Here is a 12,846-nt window from a genome sequence, read left to right as displayed (position 1 = left end):
TATGAAGGACAGCTTACTTTTAGTGGCCTATAGAAACAGATGCTACTGAGGCAGAGCTGGTTAGCGTGCCATGTAGCGCTAATTCCCCAATTGGAGAAAACTGAAAAAAATGCTTCAATTTTTTTTTTTTTTTTAAGGAAAAGGGATGTTTTTTTCACTCTTTAAGAGTGTCAGAATTTGTTATGGGTGATATAATTTTCTATGAATGCAAGGTTAGCAGGCTTGTTAGTTAGCGGTATGCTAATATACCTAACACACATAGAACATGAAATAGCTTTTGATTGTATAATATATATGATTAACGTTTTTTTGTGATATTTTATTAGTTAAGATAATGTATATCTTCACCTGTATCATCTCTTCCATCGCTTTTTTTCTAGTTCTTACATTCCTTTTTTAATGTTGTATGGCTGCATGAGTGCATTTGCTTTGTCATATAGCTTTTGCTAGCACATGACCTCTTTTTGACTTTTACACGGAGGTTAACTTGTTTATTGTATTGATGATTGTGTTTATCAGACCTTTTCCCTGTCCTTTTTTCTGTGTCTGTAGATGGAATGGGTCGAGTTCTGGCTCAGGATGTCTATGCCAAAGACAACCTGCCTCCTTTCCCTGCATCAGTTAAAGATGGCTACGCTGTTCGAGGTGAATACTAATTACTGCAAAATTACCCACTTTGCTTACCACTCGTTTACCACTTGCAATGGTGCAGTTTTCTTGCCGAAACTGTGCCTGGCCTGGCAATTTTGTTCTGAATTTAAGAGCAGAGAAATCACATAACTGATTATATAACAGTATAACTTTCCCATAAACATACATATGCACATTATGGTTTTTGTTTACAAATTTTAAGGCTAGTTCACACTTCTCCAACAAATGCCAATGAACACAAACATTTAGAAAACATCTAACATCAAGTATAATTTAAGTCTAATAAATAAGCTGAATTTTCATGAGATCATTCAGAAATTATTCAAATCATGCTGATTTGCTGGTCAAGAAACATTTCTTATTATCAGTGTTGAAAACAGTTTTGCTGCTTAATATTTCTACACAAACCATGAAACCTTTTTCCAGTATTCTTTGTATGGATAGACAGTTAAAAAGAACAGTGGTAATGGCCAGACTAAGAAAAGCGTTGTAGATCCAAGTGCGAGCTTTTATTAAAACACTCCGTGGTCAAAACAGACAAGGTCCAAACACCAGTAAACAGGAATATCCAAGAGCAAAACAGAATCGTAATCCAGAAACGTGCAATGGTCAGGGTAGGCAGCAACACATTCACAAAACACAAGGCAATGGTCCAAGCTCAAAATCCAAATGGGCAATCCAAAGTAACAAAAAAAGACAAAGAAAGCATGGCAATACTTCGCAAGTTCTGTTTGGCATGGCATGCTTATATGGCTGCCAAACAGGAAGTAACCATAGAGCAAGCAGAATCGTAAACCGTGCAGAGGTGAGGGAGCTGGCTAGACATTACAAACAGCTTTTTTTTAAAATAGAAGTTTGCATTAGTAGCATTGCAAATGTTTTACTCTCACTCTTAATCAATTTAATGCAACCTTTCTGAATAAAAGAGGTCATTAATTAGATTTTTAAATCATTTTAAACAGAAGAAATATTATTTATATTTAATGCTTGCTCATATTGAGCTTAACAAGATACAACAACCTTCTTTTTGACTTTAACTATTGTGATCACATTCATGGAAATTGTAAACCTTTGAAAATGACAAAATTAGATTCTCTTTTTACTGTTTTTCAGCTGCTGATGGTCCTGGTGATCGCTTCATCATTGGAGAGTCTCAGGCTGGGGAGCAGGTCAGTTAAACTCACAAATATTAGAACTGGCCTTCTTTCACTGTTGTGCCTTGAAAACCTGACATGAACATAGTCTCTCCATCACACATACAAGCCAAATGCCTGCTTTTGCACTGGCACCTTGTGTCTGCAGGAGGCTTGTGTGCTCAGATGGCAAGCAATTCAGACTCAGTGAACATGTTTAATGAGTGCATCACACACAGAGAGAGAGAGAGAGAGAAAGAGGGGGAGATTCCCGTGGGCTGTGTGCAGCAGAGTACAGGCCAGCACTCCAGTGCTCATGGCTGACGTCCATACAGTGCTCTGTCTGGAGAGTGTGTTTGCATTCGAGTCATGGCTCATTCTGTTGTTTTCTCAGCTAATGCCATATGACTCTGGTACAAATAATAAGTGTAGTATTGCTTTCACACCACAAAGATCTTTTTCTGTCTGTAGCCCACTCTCACAGTTATGCCTGGCCAAGTGATGAGGGTGACGACAGGTGCTCCTATCCCATGTGGTGCAGATGCCGTAGTGCAAGTAGAAGACACAGAACTGCTACGAGAGTCTGAAGACGTAAGTGTATCTTATTCTTAACTGCAAACTATTTTAATGAAAAAAAAAACCTCAGATTTCTAATAAACAACTTTAACTAACTTGAAATCAACCACATCTCTAAAAGAACAAAATATGTTTTATAAATATTTTTTTTCCTTTGAGGATGCTCCCAATTTTGTTAGTTTTAGCAAGCTTTCCATAAAAATTTTTCATGTATTTTGTCCCAAATGAAAAGAAAAAATAACCAACTATATTTAAAATTTAGAGAACAACACAAGGATTTTTATGAATGCATAATTTCTATGAATTATACAGCAGTATTTTTTGCAATAGTATTTTTGTATGATTCTCATATGGAGGAAAACACCACACAAACTTGCTTCTAAACAGTGTCTAGCAACTTCTCCTCCAGTTTTGTTCATACAGGTTGTTTGTACATGTCTCAGTCTGGTTGGTTATGAATTACAGGGTACAGAGGAGTTGGAGGTGAGGATCCTGGTTCAGGCTCGTCCAGGACAGGATATCAGGTGTGTGGGACTAAAGTTTATTTCCTCAAAAAATGCCATAGACTGACCATGTATTTCATTTTTTATCATTACTGTGTTTTTTTCATCTCAGTATCCATTCTTACAAGTCCATTTCGCCCAAAGTGTTCACATCCACATTTAAAGCAGAATTTTCTTTGAAAAGGATTTTATGGATGATTTTGAACAGTCTCTTATGCTTACCAGGACTGCTTTTTATCTTATCAAAAATACAATTTAGTATTGTGAACATTATTACAATTCAAAATAACTGTTTTCTATTTTAATGTATTTTAAAATGTAATTTATTTATTTGATGGCAAAGCTAAATTGTCACCAGCCATTACTCCAGTCTTCAGTGTCACATGATCCTTCAGAAATCATTCTAATATGCAGATTTAATGCTCAATAAATATTTCTTATTATCATCAATTTTGAAAACATTTTTCAGTGAATTTCAGTGTTTCGTGCTGTCACTTGTATTCAGTTCAATGCATCCTTGCTAAATAAATGTATTCAGTGTACAAAAGTGCATTTACATGTATCATGTCATGATACTTATAGACGGTTTCAACGGCATCAACATAAACAAACGTTAATGCGCGTGAGCGCTTTTGTGAACCTAACTTAACTTCCGGTAGACTCCAAATAGAATCAATAACAACAGCCAAGTCCCTCTAGAGTAGATATTTTTTGATAACAAACAAAATGTTTTTTCTGTGTGGATCAGGCGGACTTAATGAAAATGCTAATTCATTATTTGCCAGCAGGAGATGTTTTAAAGCATAGACATAAAGCGCGAGAAATAGAGGTTTCCCCAGTAACAGCTGTAAACAAAGCAGAGCTGGTACACTCACACGCTGCTTTATCACGCATATAACATGCAAGTCTTCTTTCAGAAATACAGCGATATAAAAACACCCGTGCCTCGTTTTGATATTTAAACATAAATGTAAGGAATTATTATTATTAAACGTGCAGTACGTTACGTAACGTTACGTTACTCATGTTTATTTAACGAAGCCTTTTTGAAAATTTTAAAATTGTGGCGAGTCTCCAAAAATAAATAAATGTATGGGAAACACATCCCGCAGCACAGCCACCTGGGCCCAACTTCAGTCTACTCATCACCTTGGCTTTAACTGCGTTTGTAGATGGCACCGCAGCCAGACCGATATACACAACACAGACCGGAAGTTAACTTAGGTCCAGGCGCGTGCGCCCGATGAAACTGTCTATAGATGTGAACAAGCATTTCACCTTTTTCACAAGGAATTAATCAGTCTCTTTGAGTAATAAAAACTGGTATTTTTATGCACAGGCCTATAGGACATGACATCAAGCGTGGAGAGTGTGTTCTGGCTAAGGGCACTCACATGGGTCCATCTGAGATCGGCCTCCTGGCCACTGTAGGAGTCACAGAGGTGGAGGTGCAGAAGTTCCCAGTTGTAGCAGTCATGTCCACTGGCAATGAGGTAGGACTTGTTTTTGTGTCACTTTGTTACTTTCTTTTGCCCATGGCAATTTAAAAAATTTTTGACCGTGTTTATGTGTGTTTATGTATGCAGTTGTTAAACCCTGAGGATGACCTTCACCCAGGCAAGATCAGGGACAGTAACCGATCCACACTGTTGGCCACCATTCAGGAACACGGCTATCCCACCATCAACCTCGGCATCGTCGGAGACAAGTCAGCATTCCTTCTTTAACCCCCACCACACACACACACAGAGTCAGCTCTGCACATGTCTAAATCTTTCCAACCTCAGCACTCCTCTGAAACACCAGTTCTTATATTAGAATCAATACAAGATCATACAACTACTCAGCAGAATTTACTGAAAGACAGCATTTCCTGCAATCCTCTGAAGTATTTTTCCACCTTAATTTTTTATGTGCATACCTATACTGTAGGGATGTATAAATGTATAATATTTATAAGGGGCATGCATAAAAAGCAAACACAAGTAGGTTAATAATAAGAAGTCAGTGATAAGTAATTAAAAAACAAAATAAATATGTAGTGTTTCTTTTTCTGCATTCAAATAAAATAACTTTAAGGTTTTTCTTGAAGTCAGTAATGCTTTTTTGTGCTGTCCTCAATTTTGTGGATATGAAATATTGAGTAAATAATTTAATACGTTTAGTATTAATATAAAATGTAACAATATATTGTGTATTTTGAAATAATATAATAATATAACATAATATTGCACTCAGAAGTTTAAGGTTGGTAAAAACAATTATGTTTTTAAAATGATGTCTCTAGCACTCATAAAAGCTGGATTTATTTGAATTATTATTGTAATTTAAAATAACCATTTTCTGTTTTAATATATTTAAAAAATGTATGTATTCCTGTGATAGGAAAGCTGAATTTTCAGGCAAACCCCTTTTTTTCCTCAGGAAAAATTGAATGTTTAAAAGAACAAAATTTATTTGAAATATAAATCTTTTATAAAAATGTTAAAGCCTTTACTTTTAATCAATTGAATGTGACACTGATGAAAATTAGATGTCATTAATTTGGCATGATTGTGTTTTGTAACCCCCTGCAGCCCAGACGACCTGCTGAGTGCCCTGAACGAGGGCATTAGTCGTGCTGACGTCATCATCACCTCCGGGGGCGTGTCCATGGGTGAGAAGGTCAGTTGATTGGAGTTGTCTGGAAGTGCTGTAGTCTAATGAAAGGTCACATGCTTGAAATGTCCGAGCTTCTCAATACAGAAATGTGGCCTCACAGATCAGTCTGCTTTATGTCAAGAAGAGGATTCCATTGGTTCACCCAGAGAGCACCAGATCTCAGAGCAAAACTCTTTTTAAGAGCTTATGCCGCAGTTCAATGTATGTTTTACTGCCATCTAGTGTTTCTGCTTGTTTCTTGTCACAAAGCAGCATTTGTTAACCTGACCTTTTATTTTGGGTCTTTGCCCAGGCAGCAGTGCACTGGCCGCCTCTTGCGCTTGATTTTCTGCTCTATTAATTAAAGCTCTTTAATTACCCGATGCTTCACTTCACCAGACGCGGATAGATGTTGTTGTCCTACATGAGTGGAGAAACGAAAACACTCACGTTAACGTCTGTGTGTGTGTGTTTTTTTTTTTTTCAGGACTATCTGAAGCAAGTGCTTGATATAGACCTGCATGCCCAGATCCACTTCGGTCGAGTGTTTATGAAGCCAGGGTGAGTGAGAGAAGCAGTCTTAATCATGCAGAGCCAGACTTGTGTAAAGTCTGGATGGGGCGGCACTGGCGTGAGGGGAGGGCCTTGGTGGTTGAATTGAGGATATCTTGTTTTCTTGTCAACAAACTGCCTTAAAAGTCTTTCACGGATTTAATGCCATGACCTAAAAAATTTTGACAATGCCAAAATATTGATAGGAACCAAGTGCATCCTGACCCCCAAAAGTTGCAAAGTACCAGGACAATCATTTTTCATCAGTTTTTGACTTTTTTGTGTGCAGTATCCATCAGATGGTTTGTGAACACAGGTATCTGATTCAACTAAGACAAAGCAATGTAGACAGAAAAAAAGCTAAATATTATTGTTTCAGCGCTAATTAAGTATAAATTATTTACTACTATAGTATTTATGAATATGAATATATTGTTTTCATTAATTTTAGTCATTTTGTCATTTGCTTTTTTCAGTTTTATATTTATATTTTAGCCTTATTTTTATTTTAATAAAAAAAAAAATTGTACAGCATTTCATCTTATATTGATATTTTATTCCAGCTTTATTTCAATCAACCAAAAATATTTTTAGTTAACGATTACAGCACAGGCTTAAATTAGATACAGTGTTACATTAGTTGTAGCTTTTATTTTGACATGGGAACTCGCTTAAAGAAATATATATATATATATATATATATATATATATATATATATATATATATATATATATATATATATTTTTTATTTCATCATATTTTAATGTAAAAAAGATATTGTGTAATACTGCTTTTGTTTGTTTGTTTGCTTGTTTGTATTTTTATTGTTTTTGCCATGAAAATAGCCTAAGATGCTGACATGGCATTAAAAAATATATATATTACAACTACTTATTTCAACATGGCTCTCTGGAATTCTTGATTCTGATTGGTCAGTTGTGGCATTGATCCGTCATTTTTGAATAATCAATGCTCATTTGGGTAATTAGCTATAAATGACCACTCATACAAGCAACCAATGACTTTATACATCTTGTAATACTCCTGCAACAATATTACAGTATTAAAACTGAAGTCCTTGTATAAAACAAGGGCCCATGAGTCTGCACTGACACAATAGACTTGAAATTGACTTATCCAGATGAGCCGTTTGATATAAAGCCGTGCCCATATGACAGAAAACATTTGGAAACGTCTGACTGCTTAATGCTGTGATTGACCAATCAAGAATCAAGTATTCCAGAGAGCTTTGTAACAATTTGTTGTAACAACTGGCTGACTGTATATTATCACTCACGTATTATTCTGGTTAAGGCATTTGTTAAAACATTACTTTGGTTGTTGCTGGTATATAGAATATTAATGCTTTATTCTGTTTCTATTTTAGTTTGCCTACTACGTTTGCCACCTTAGACACTGACGGTGCCAGAAAGCTGATCTTCGCCCTTCCAGGTACAATATGCTGCGTATTTGACATAGTAAGTGTGTATGTAAACAAAAGGAGAAATGTTGACGGGAAGAGTGTCTCAGAGTTGGAACCAATTTACACAAATGAAATCGCATACATACACAAACCCATGTGACAGAGTTTCCTCTTTTCCCACATACTGTATGTATTATACTACTTACAGTACAACAGCTTCTTTTATTCTTGCTATTTACAGAAACTCACATCTATATATCTATGTAGTACTATCTCCAAACTAAATGGTCCCTTCTCCATAAAACTGAAACAGCCCACGGTTGCCCACCTGTGTACCTTTCTGCCCACCGGTCCGATCAGTTTTCCCAGGCTTGCCCCCATCCCGAGCCAACTGTACTCCCACCTCGTGCCTTCAGAAACCAGGTGGTCGAGGCAGTGGTGACAGTGGCGATTTCTATATTCCCCTTCAAAGGTAATTTCACCTACAGAGACACAGGGGCGACTCTTCTGGAGACTGTGCCCCTGAGCGACAGCGAGGCCAGCAGACTGCCCGTGTCTCCTCCCCCACGAGGAAGTAGGTGCTCTTAATTCAGGAAATAAGCCCTGTCTTCAGTCCGAGCTCAGAAAACGGAAATGGACTTGAAATTTTCACACCAAACCCTAATAAACTGGTTTTCGAAACCATGTAAGACGAAATTTCTTTTTAGCGCACTTGGGCTCATTTGGGACCAGTATGTTATTATTATTACAGATTACGTTACAAGATAAAAACCTGAAAAGGCCTTGTCTAATAATCTTTAGTAACATCCACAATGAAATGAACAATAGAAATAATATATTTGCTCTGATTTTCTAATGTGACGCTTTCTGTTCTGTTTTCTGAGAGAAGCCTTATGTTTTTGCTTTTTTGCATCTGTGGTGCTATTAGTGCTGTTGCAACCTCCCGAAGCCCTTCTGTTTTATGTGCCGTGATGTGGCTTAGTGTCTTGAAACTGCTATTTGTCTGATGTAGTGCTGTCCTCCTTTTGCTTTCAATGCCCTTCTTCCCTTCCTGTTGATGTGGTGGAGGGCACCTCTGCATTTGATACTCTTCTTTCTTAGCTGGTTTTAGTAGTTGGTACACATTTATCTTATCAGAGAGTATTGGGTTGTTTCCACCCTTTATTTTATTGCTTTGGTACGAACCAGAGTTCATTTCCATCCCCTAGTATTATTGGGCTTCGAAACGTACATTTGCATCATCAGTGTGCGTGACACCAACCAGACAAACTGAACTCTGATGTCAAAAAGATTCCTTAAAGGGGCAGTTGACCCAGAAATGAACATTTTGTCACTATTTAATCACCCTTGTGTTGCTACAAACCTTTTCCCTTAAAACACAAAAGAAGAAGCTGAGAACAATGTTAATGCTGCTATTTTTAATGTAATGATAATAAGGTATACAGAAAGAAAGTAATTAGTAGCTTAATTCATCAAGGACACGTTACATTGATCAGAAAGACACTAATAATGTTGCAAAAGATTTCTATTTCAAATAAATGTCTCTATTGAACTTTCTATTCATCAAAGAATCTTTAAATGTATCATGGTTTCCACAAACAGTATTATGCAATACAACTCATTTCATCATAATACAAAAAAGAAGAAATGTTATTTGAATGTTACAAATCAGCACATTGAGGGATCATGTGACACTGAAGACCGGAGTTATTTTAAACTGTAAAAATTATTCACACTATTACTGTTTTTACTGTGTTTTGATCAAATAAATTCAGCTTTAGTGAGCTTAAAAAATTGCAGAGACTAAGATCTGTGGAAGACTTTCAGAAAGTAATAGTTCTGTCAATATAGTTGGTGTCAGTTGCTTGATTTCATTTTGTGTTAATTTTATGGCGTTTTGTTCTTGTAAGTGGATAGCCACTGATCACTGTGAACTTGAATTGTACAGTTTATAAAAGAGCAGCATACACATTCTGCTAAATGTCTTCTTTTGTGTTCTCTGAAACACAAGATCGGACAATTTTGGAACAACATGAGGGTGAACAAGTCACAGAATTGACATTTGGAAGTGAGCTGTTGCTTTACAGAGGCCAGGAAACAAACTGAATTCCTATCTACTACAGATGATCCACAGTTCAGAGAGTTTCTGCCCCAGACCTCCACCCCGAGCCCAAACCGTAAGCCATGGTCTTCACCTCAACACTCGTCTCTTCTTTCTGTCTCAGGTAACCCAGTGTCAGCTGTTGTAACCTGTAACCTCTTTGTTATCCCTGCATTAAGAAAGATGCAGGGGATCCTGGACCCACGGCCCACCATCATCAAAGCCAGGGTAAGTTTGGCCAATAAAGCTCATGTTCTTGCAGTGGTGGATTGTAACTATATGGTATTTTTCTTCAAGTGTCTTTTTGTTTTTGTTGAGTATTTTATTGTGTAAACCTTTCCAAATTTCTTCATTCCTTGTTATTTTGAACTGAAGAAATCATCACCTGCTCTGAAACATGATAGCCATGCCCGATTTGTGAACTAGCTGATTGCTTTCAATGAACCTGTTGAATCGGATCGCATATAGCAAATCATTCACAAATTGGACTGATCTGATAGCAGCTGTTCTCGAGTCAACAACTCACCGATTCAATGATCCAGTCGGAGTGAGTCTTCATGTCTAACTTAAAATGAGCCAAGAACCAGAAGATTCTTTGATCTTGATTCTGTGTGCAACTGACAGTTTGAAAAGGAAGCTACTGATACCAAATTTCAGGAATGATTATTGTAAAAAAAAAAAAAAAAAAATATATATATATATATATATTGGTCATGAACTTCAGTTGTTTGTGAACTATAGCTGCTGTGAGCTGTTTAAGTACATATTATATAATATATTATACAAACGTGTGTGTGTGTGTGTGCACAATACTTGCATTTGATTATGTCATGTATCTGAACCATGTAGGTTTTAGGTAAAAACAAAACATGATATTGAAATAAAATAAAATGAAGCCAATGTATCGTCCCTGCTGCCGTAACAGTTTCAAATTATCTAAAACTATTATGTTGGCATAGCTTTTCAAAGTAACACACTTTGCCCTGTTATGTCTGTTTTTTTACACTGTTTATTACTTGTTTGCACATTTGAATTTGGTATCCTTAACTGATGTATTGATAATGTTTGATGCTGTATGAGACGTTTTGTAAATGAAATGTAAATAACTTTTTCTTACTTACAAATAAATAGCCTGCAATACATCATATAAAATGGAGTATGAAAAAATTGCAAAATAAAAGGAATATACTTTTCCTGAAGTAATGTAATATTATGGTTCTCTATCTGTAGTTTTACTCCATTCCTTGAGCTGTGTACTTCATCCACCACTGCTTTCTTGTGACTTACATTTGCGTTTCTGCTGCGATTTCATCAGTATGTGTCCTTTTCTTGGCAGCTGTCCTGTGATGTAAAGTTGGATCCACGTCCAGAATATCATCGCTGTATACTGACATGGCACCATCAGGAACCACTTCCCTGGGCACAAAGCACAGGTATGCATGATTAGTTATGTGTGTGTGTGTGTGTGTGTGTGTGTGTGTGTGTATATATATATATATATATATATATATATAGCTTACAAATAACTAACTTATTTGGTTGCAATAAAGCAAGTAACACCCTGTTCTGCTTGACAGGAAACCAAATGAGTAGTCGGCTAATGAGCATGCGCAGTGCCAACGGCCTTCTGATGTTGCCTCCAAAAACAGAGCAATACGTGGAGCTGCACAAGGGTGAAGTCGTGGACGTCATGGTCATAGGACGGCTATGATGTCATCTTAAGGGGACAGACCAAGTACAGAGCAAGAAAGTGGTGCATGTCCACATATCATTACTATTCTGTAATATGCAATGGCACAGCTAGGTTTTATTGATTTGGGAGAAGTTGATACAATATAATCAACATTTCGAACGAAGACGAATATGTGAAAGTTCTGAAAATACGACTTCGAAGACATCATAGTATTTCAAAGACAGAAAACATTATATCTTTTAAAGTGAGTATATATATATATGTATGTATGTATGTATGTATGTATATATATATATATATATATATATATATATATATATATATATATATATATATGAGAGATTTATTCTGTAATATATTGTTATAATTATGATTATTAATATAATGATGAATATTATCATATTTAGCAACTCTTTTCTCTTTCATTGCAATTGCTTTGTGTGTTCAATGCTAGAACTTATAGATAGCCGTAGCATTTTAATAGACAGCTGTTGACACCTGTCACACATACATCAGAAAGCTTATTTTCTCATTGGTAGAAAATGTGTCATTGAGGAATGAAAAGCTCTTCAAAATGACAGGAGCTGGATCTTTTCATCTCTCCTCAAAGTGCACCAAGGTGACCCAGCGATCTTTCCCTTTAGTATTATATGCTCCATAAAGATATCATTATGCTTCATAAAGGGTTTACAAAACCGCTTTGCTTGTCGTTTATCTTGTGAGTCGTGTTTATGTGCGCAGTGCCAAAAGCCTGGGCTGTGGGGGAAGCTCTTGTGGTCGCAACGGCGAAAAGCAGCACGCGCCGCCGGGTGGCACAGATTTTGTGCGGAAACGATGACCCGAGGGGGTCTGTGTAAATTCTGTGCTACTTTAGCGCTACAGGCTATACCTCAGTCTGGAAGATACTTCGTAGTAAACTGGCCCTCATAGCTCTGCCCTTATTACTCTCTATTTTACACACTACCCTTAAATTTAAACTTGCCCGGCCCAATCCTTGAAGAGGCTGAGCTCCCTGGAAACTTTTGTTTGTTTAACTTTGAAGATGAAGACACAGCTTATTTAAGTGCTGACTGCCTTTTTAAATGAATTACATAAAAATGTACAGTCCCAAAAAATGCAAGAGTGATATTGTACAGACAAGTGACCAGCACTCCTGAGGAATACTATGGTACTGAAAAGATATTGAAAACCTCTGTACTATAATATCATTTTCTGTAATACTGATCTAATGAGAATTAAAATTCTTGATCATTATGTAAAGACATGATTCAGTTTCATTTTTTTTAATAAACACTGAAAGCTGATTGACTCGAGTTCTCCACATCTGTTTTTCATGCATACATGATCAATGTTTATTATTTAATAATATTCAGTATTCACATTTGCATTAAATCAAACTTAAAAAAAATATATACATTTCCAAGCAATGATTTGTCCACTCAGGTCGTCTTTCTTTCTTTCTTTCTTTCTTTCTTTCTTTCTTTCTTTCTTTCTTTCTTTCTTTGTCCTTGCCTGAACCTAAATTAGGGACTTAAGGATGTTCACACCTTTATTTATTTAATTATTTTTGCAT

General features: G+C 36.3%; 1 protein-coding gene across 13 annotated transcripts in view; it reads left to right on the top strand.

Annotated features, from left to right (window-relative positions):
- LOC127976368 (gephyrin) overlaps positions 1 to 11,527 on the top strand; it is an 81,129-nt gene extending 69,602 nt beyond the window's left edge. For 12 of the 13 annotated variants that reach the window (XM_052580746.1, XM_052580747.1, XM_052580743.1 and 9 more), the window contains 12 exons: positions 553 to 645; positions 1,765 to 1,820; positions 2,256 to 2,375; positions 2,826 to 2,884; positions 4,203 to 4,356; positions 4,450 to 4,571; positions 5,440 to 5,527; positions 5,991 to 6,064; positions 7,444 to 7,508; positions 9,705 to 9,808; positions 10,917 to 11,013; positions 11,158 to 11,527. In XM_052580746.1, coding sequence (XP_052436706.1) covers positions 553 to 645; positions 1,765 to 1,820; positions 2,256 to 2,375; positions 2,826 to 2,884; positions 4,203 to 4,356; positions 4,450 to 4,571; positions 5,440 to 5,527; positions 5,991 to 6,064; positions 7,444 to 7,508; positions 9,705 to 9,808; positions 10,917 to 11,013; positions 11,158 to 11,291 — 1,166 coding nt within the window. In that variant the 3' untranslated portion in view covers positions 11,292 to 11,527. Of the gene's footprint in view, positions 1 to 552; positions 646 to 1,764; positions 1,821 to 2,255; positions 2,376 to 2,825; positions 2,885 to 4,202; positions 4,357 to 4,449; positions 4,572 to 5,439; positions 5,528 to 5,990; positions 6,065 to 7,443; positions 7,509 to 9,490; positions 9,657 to 9,704; positions 9,809 to 10,916; positions 11,014 to 11,157 lie in introns of those variants that run through there. The other variant, XR_008157771.1, reaches the window with a different exon arrangement.
- The last annotated feature ends 1,319 nt before the right edge of the window (positions 11,528 to 12,846 follow it).

This window comes from Carassius gibelio, chromosome B17, assembly GCF_023724105.1.
Source record: "Carassius gibelio isolate Cgi1373 ecotype wild population from Czech Republic chromosome B17, carGib1.2-hapl.c, whole genome shotgun sequence".
Taxonomy (NCBI): Eukaryota; Metazoa; Chordata; class Actinopteri; order Cypriniformes; family Cyprinidae; genus Carassius; species Carassius gibelio.
Note: the sequence above shows the minus strand (reverse complement) of the source record. Positions and strands in the feature narration are given on the sequence as shown.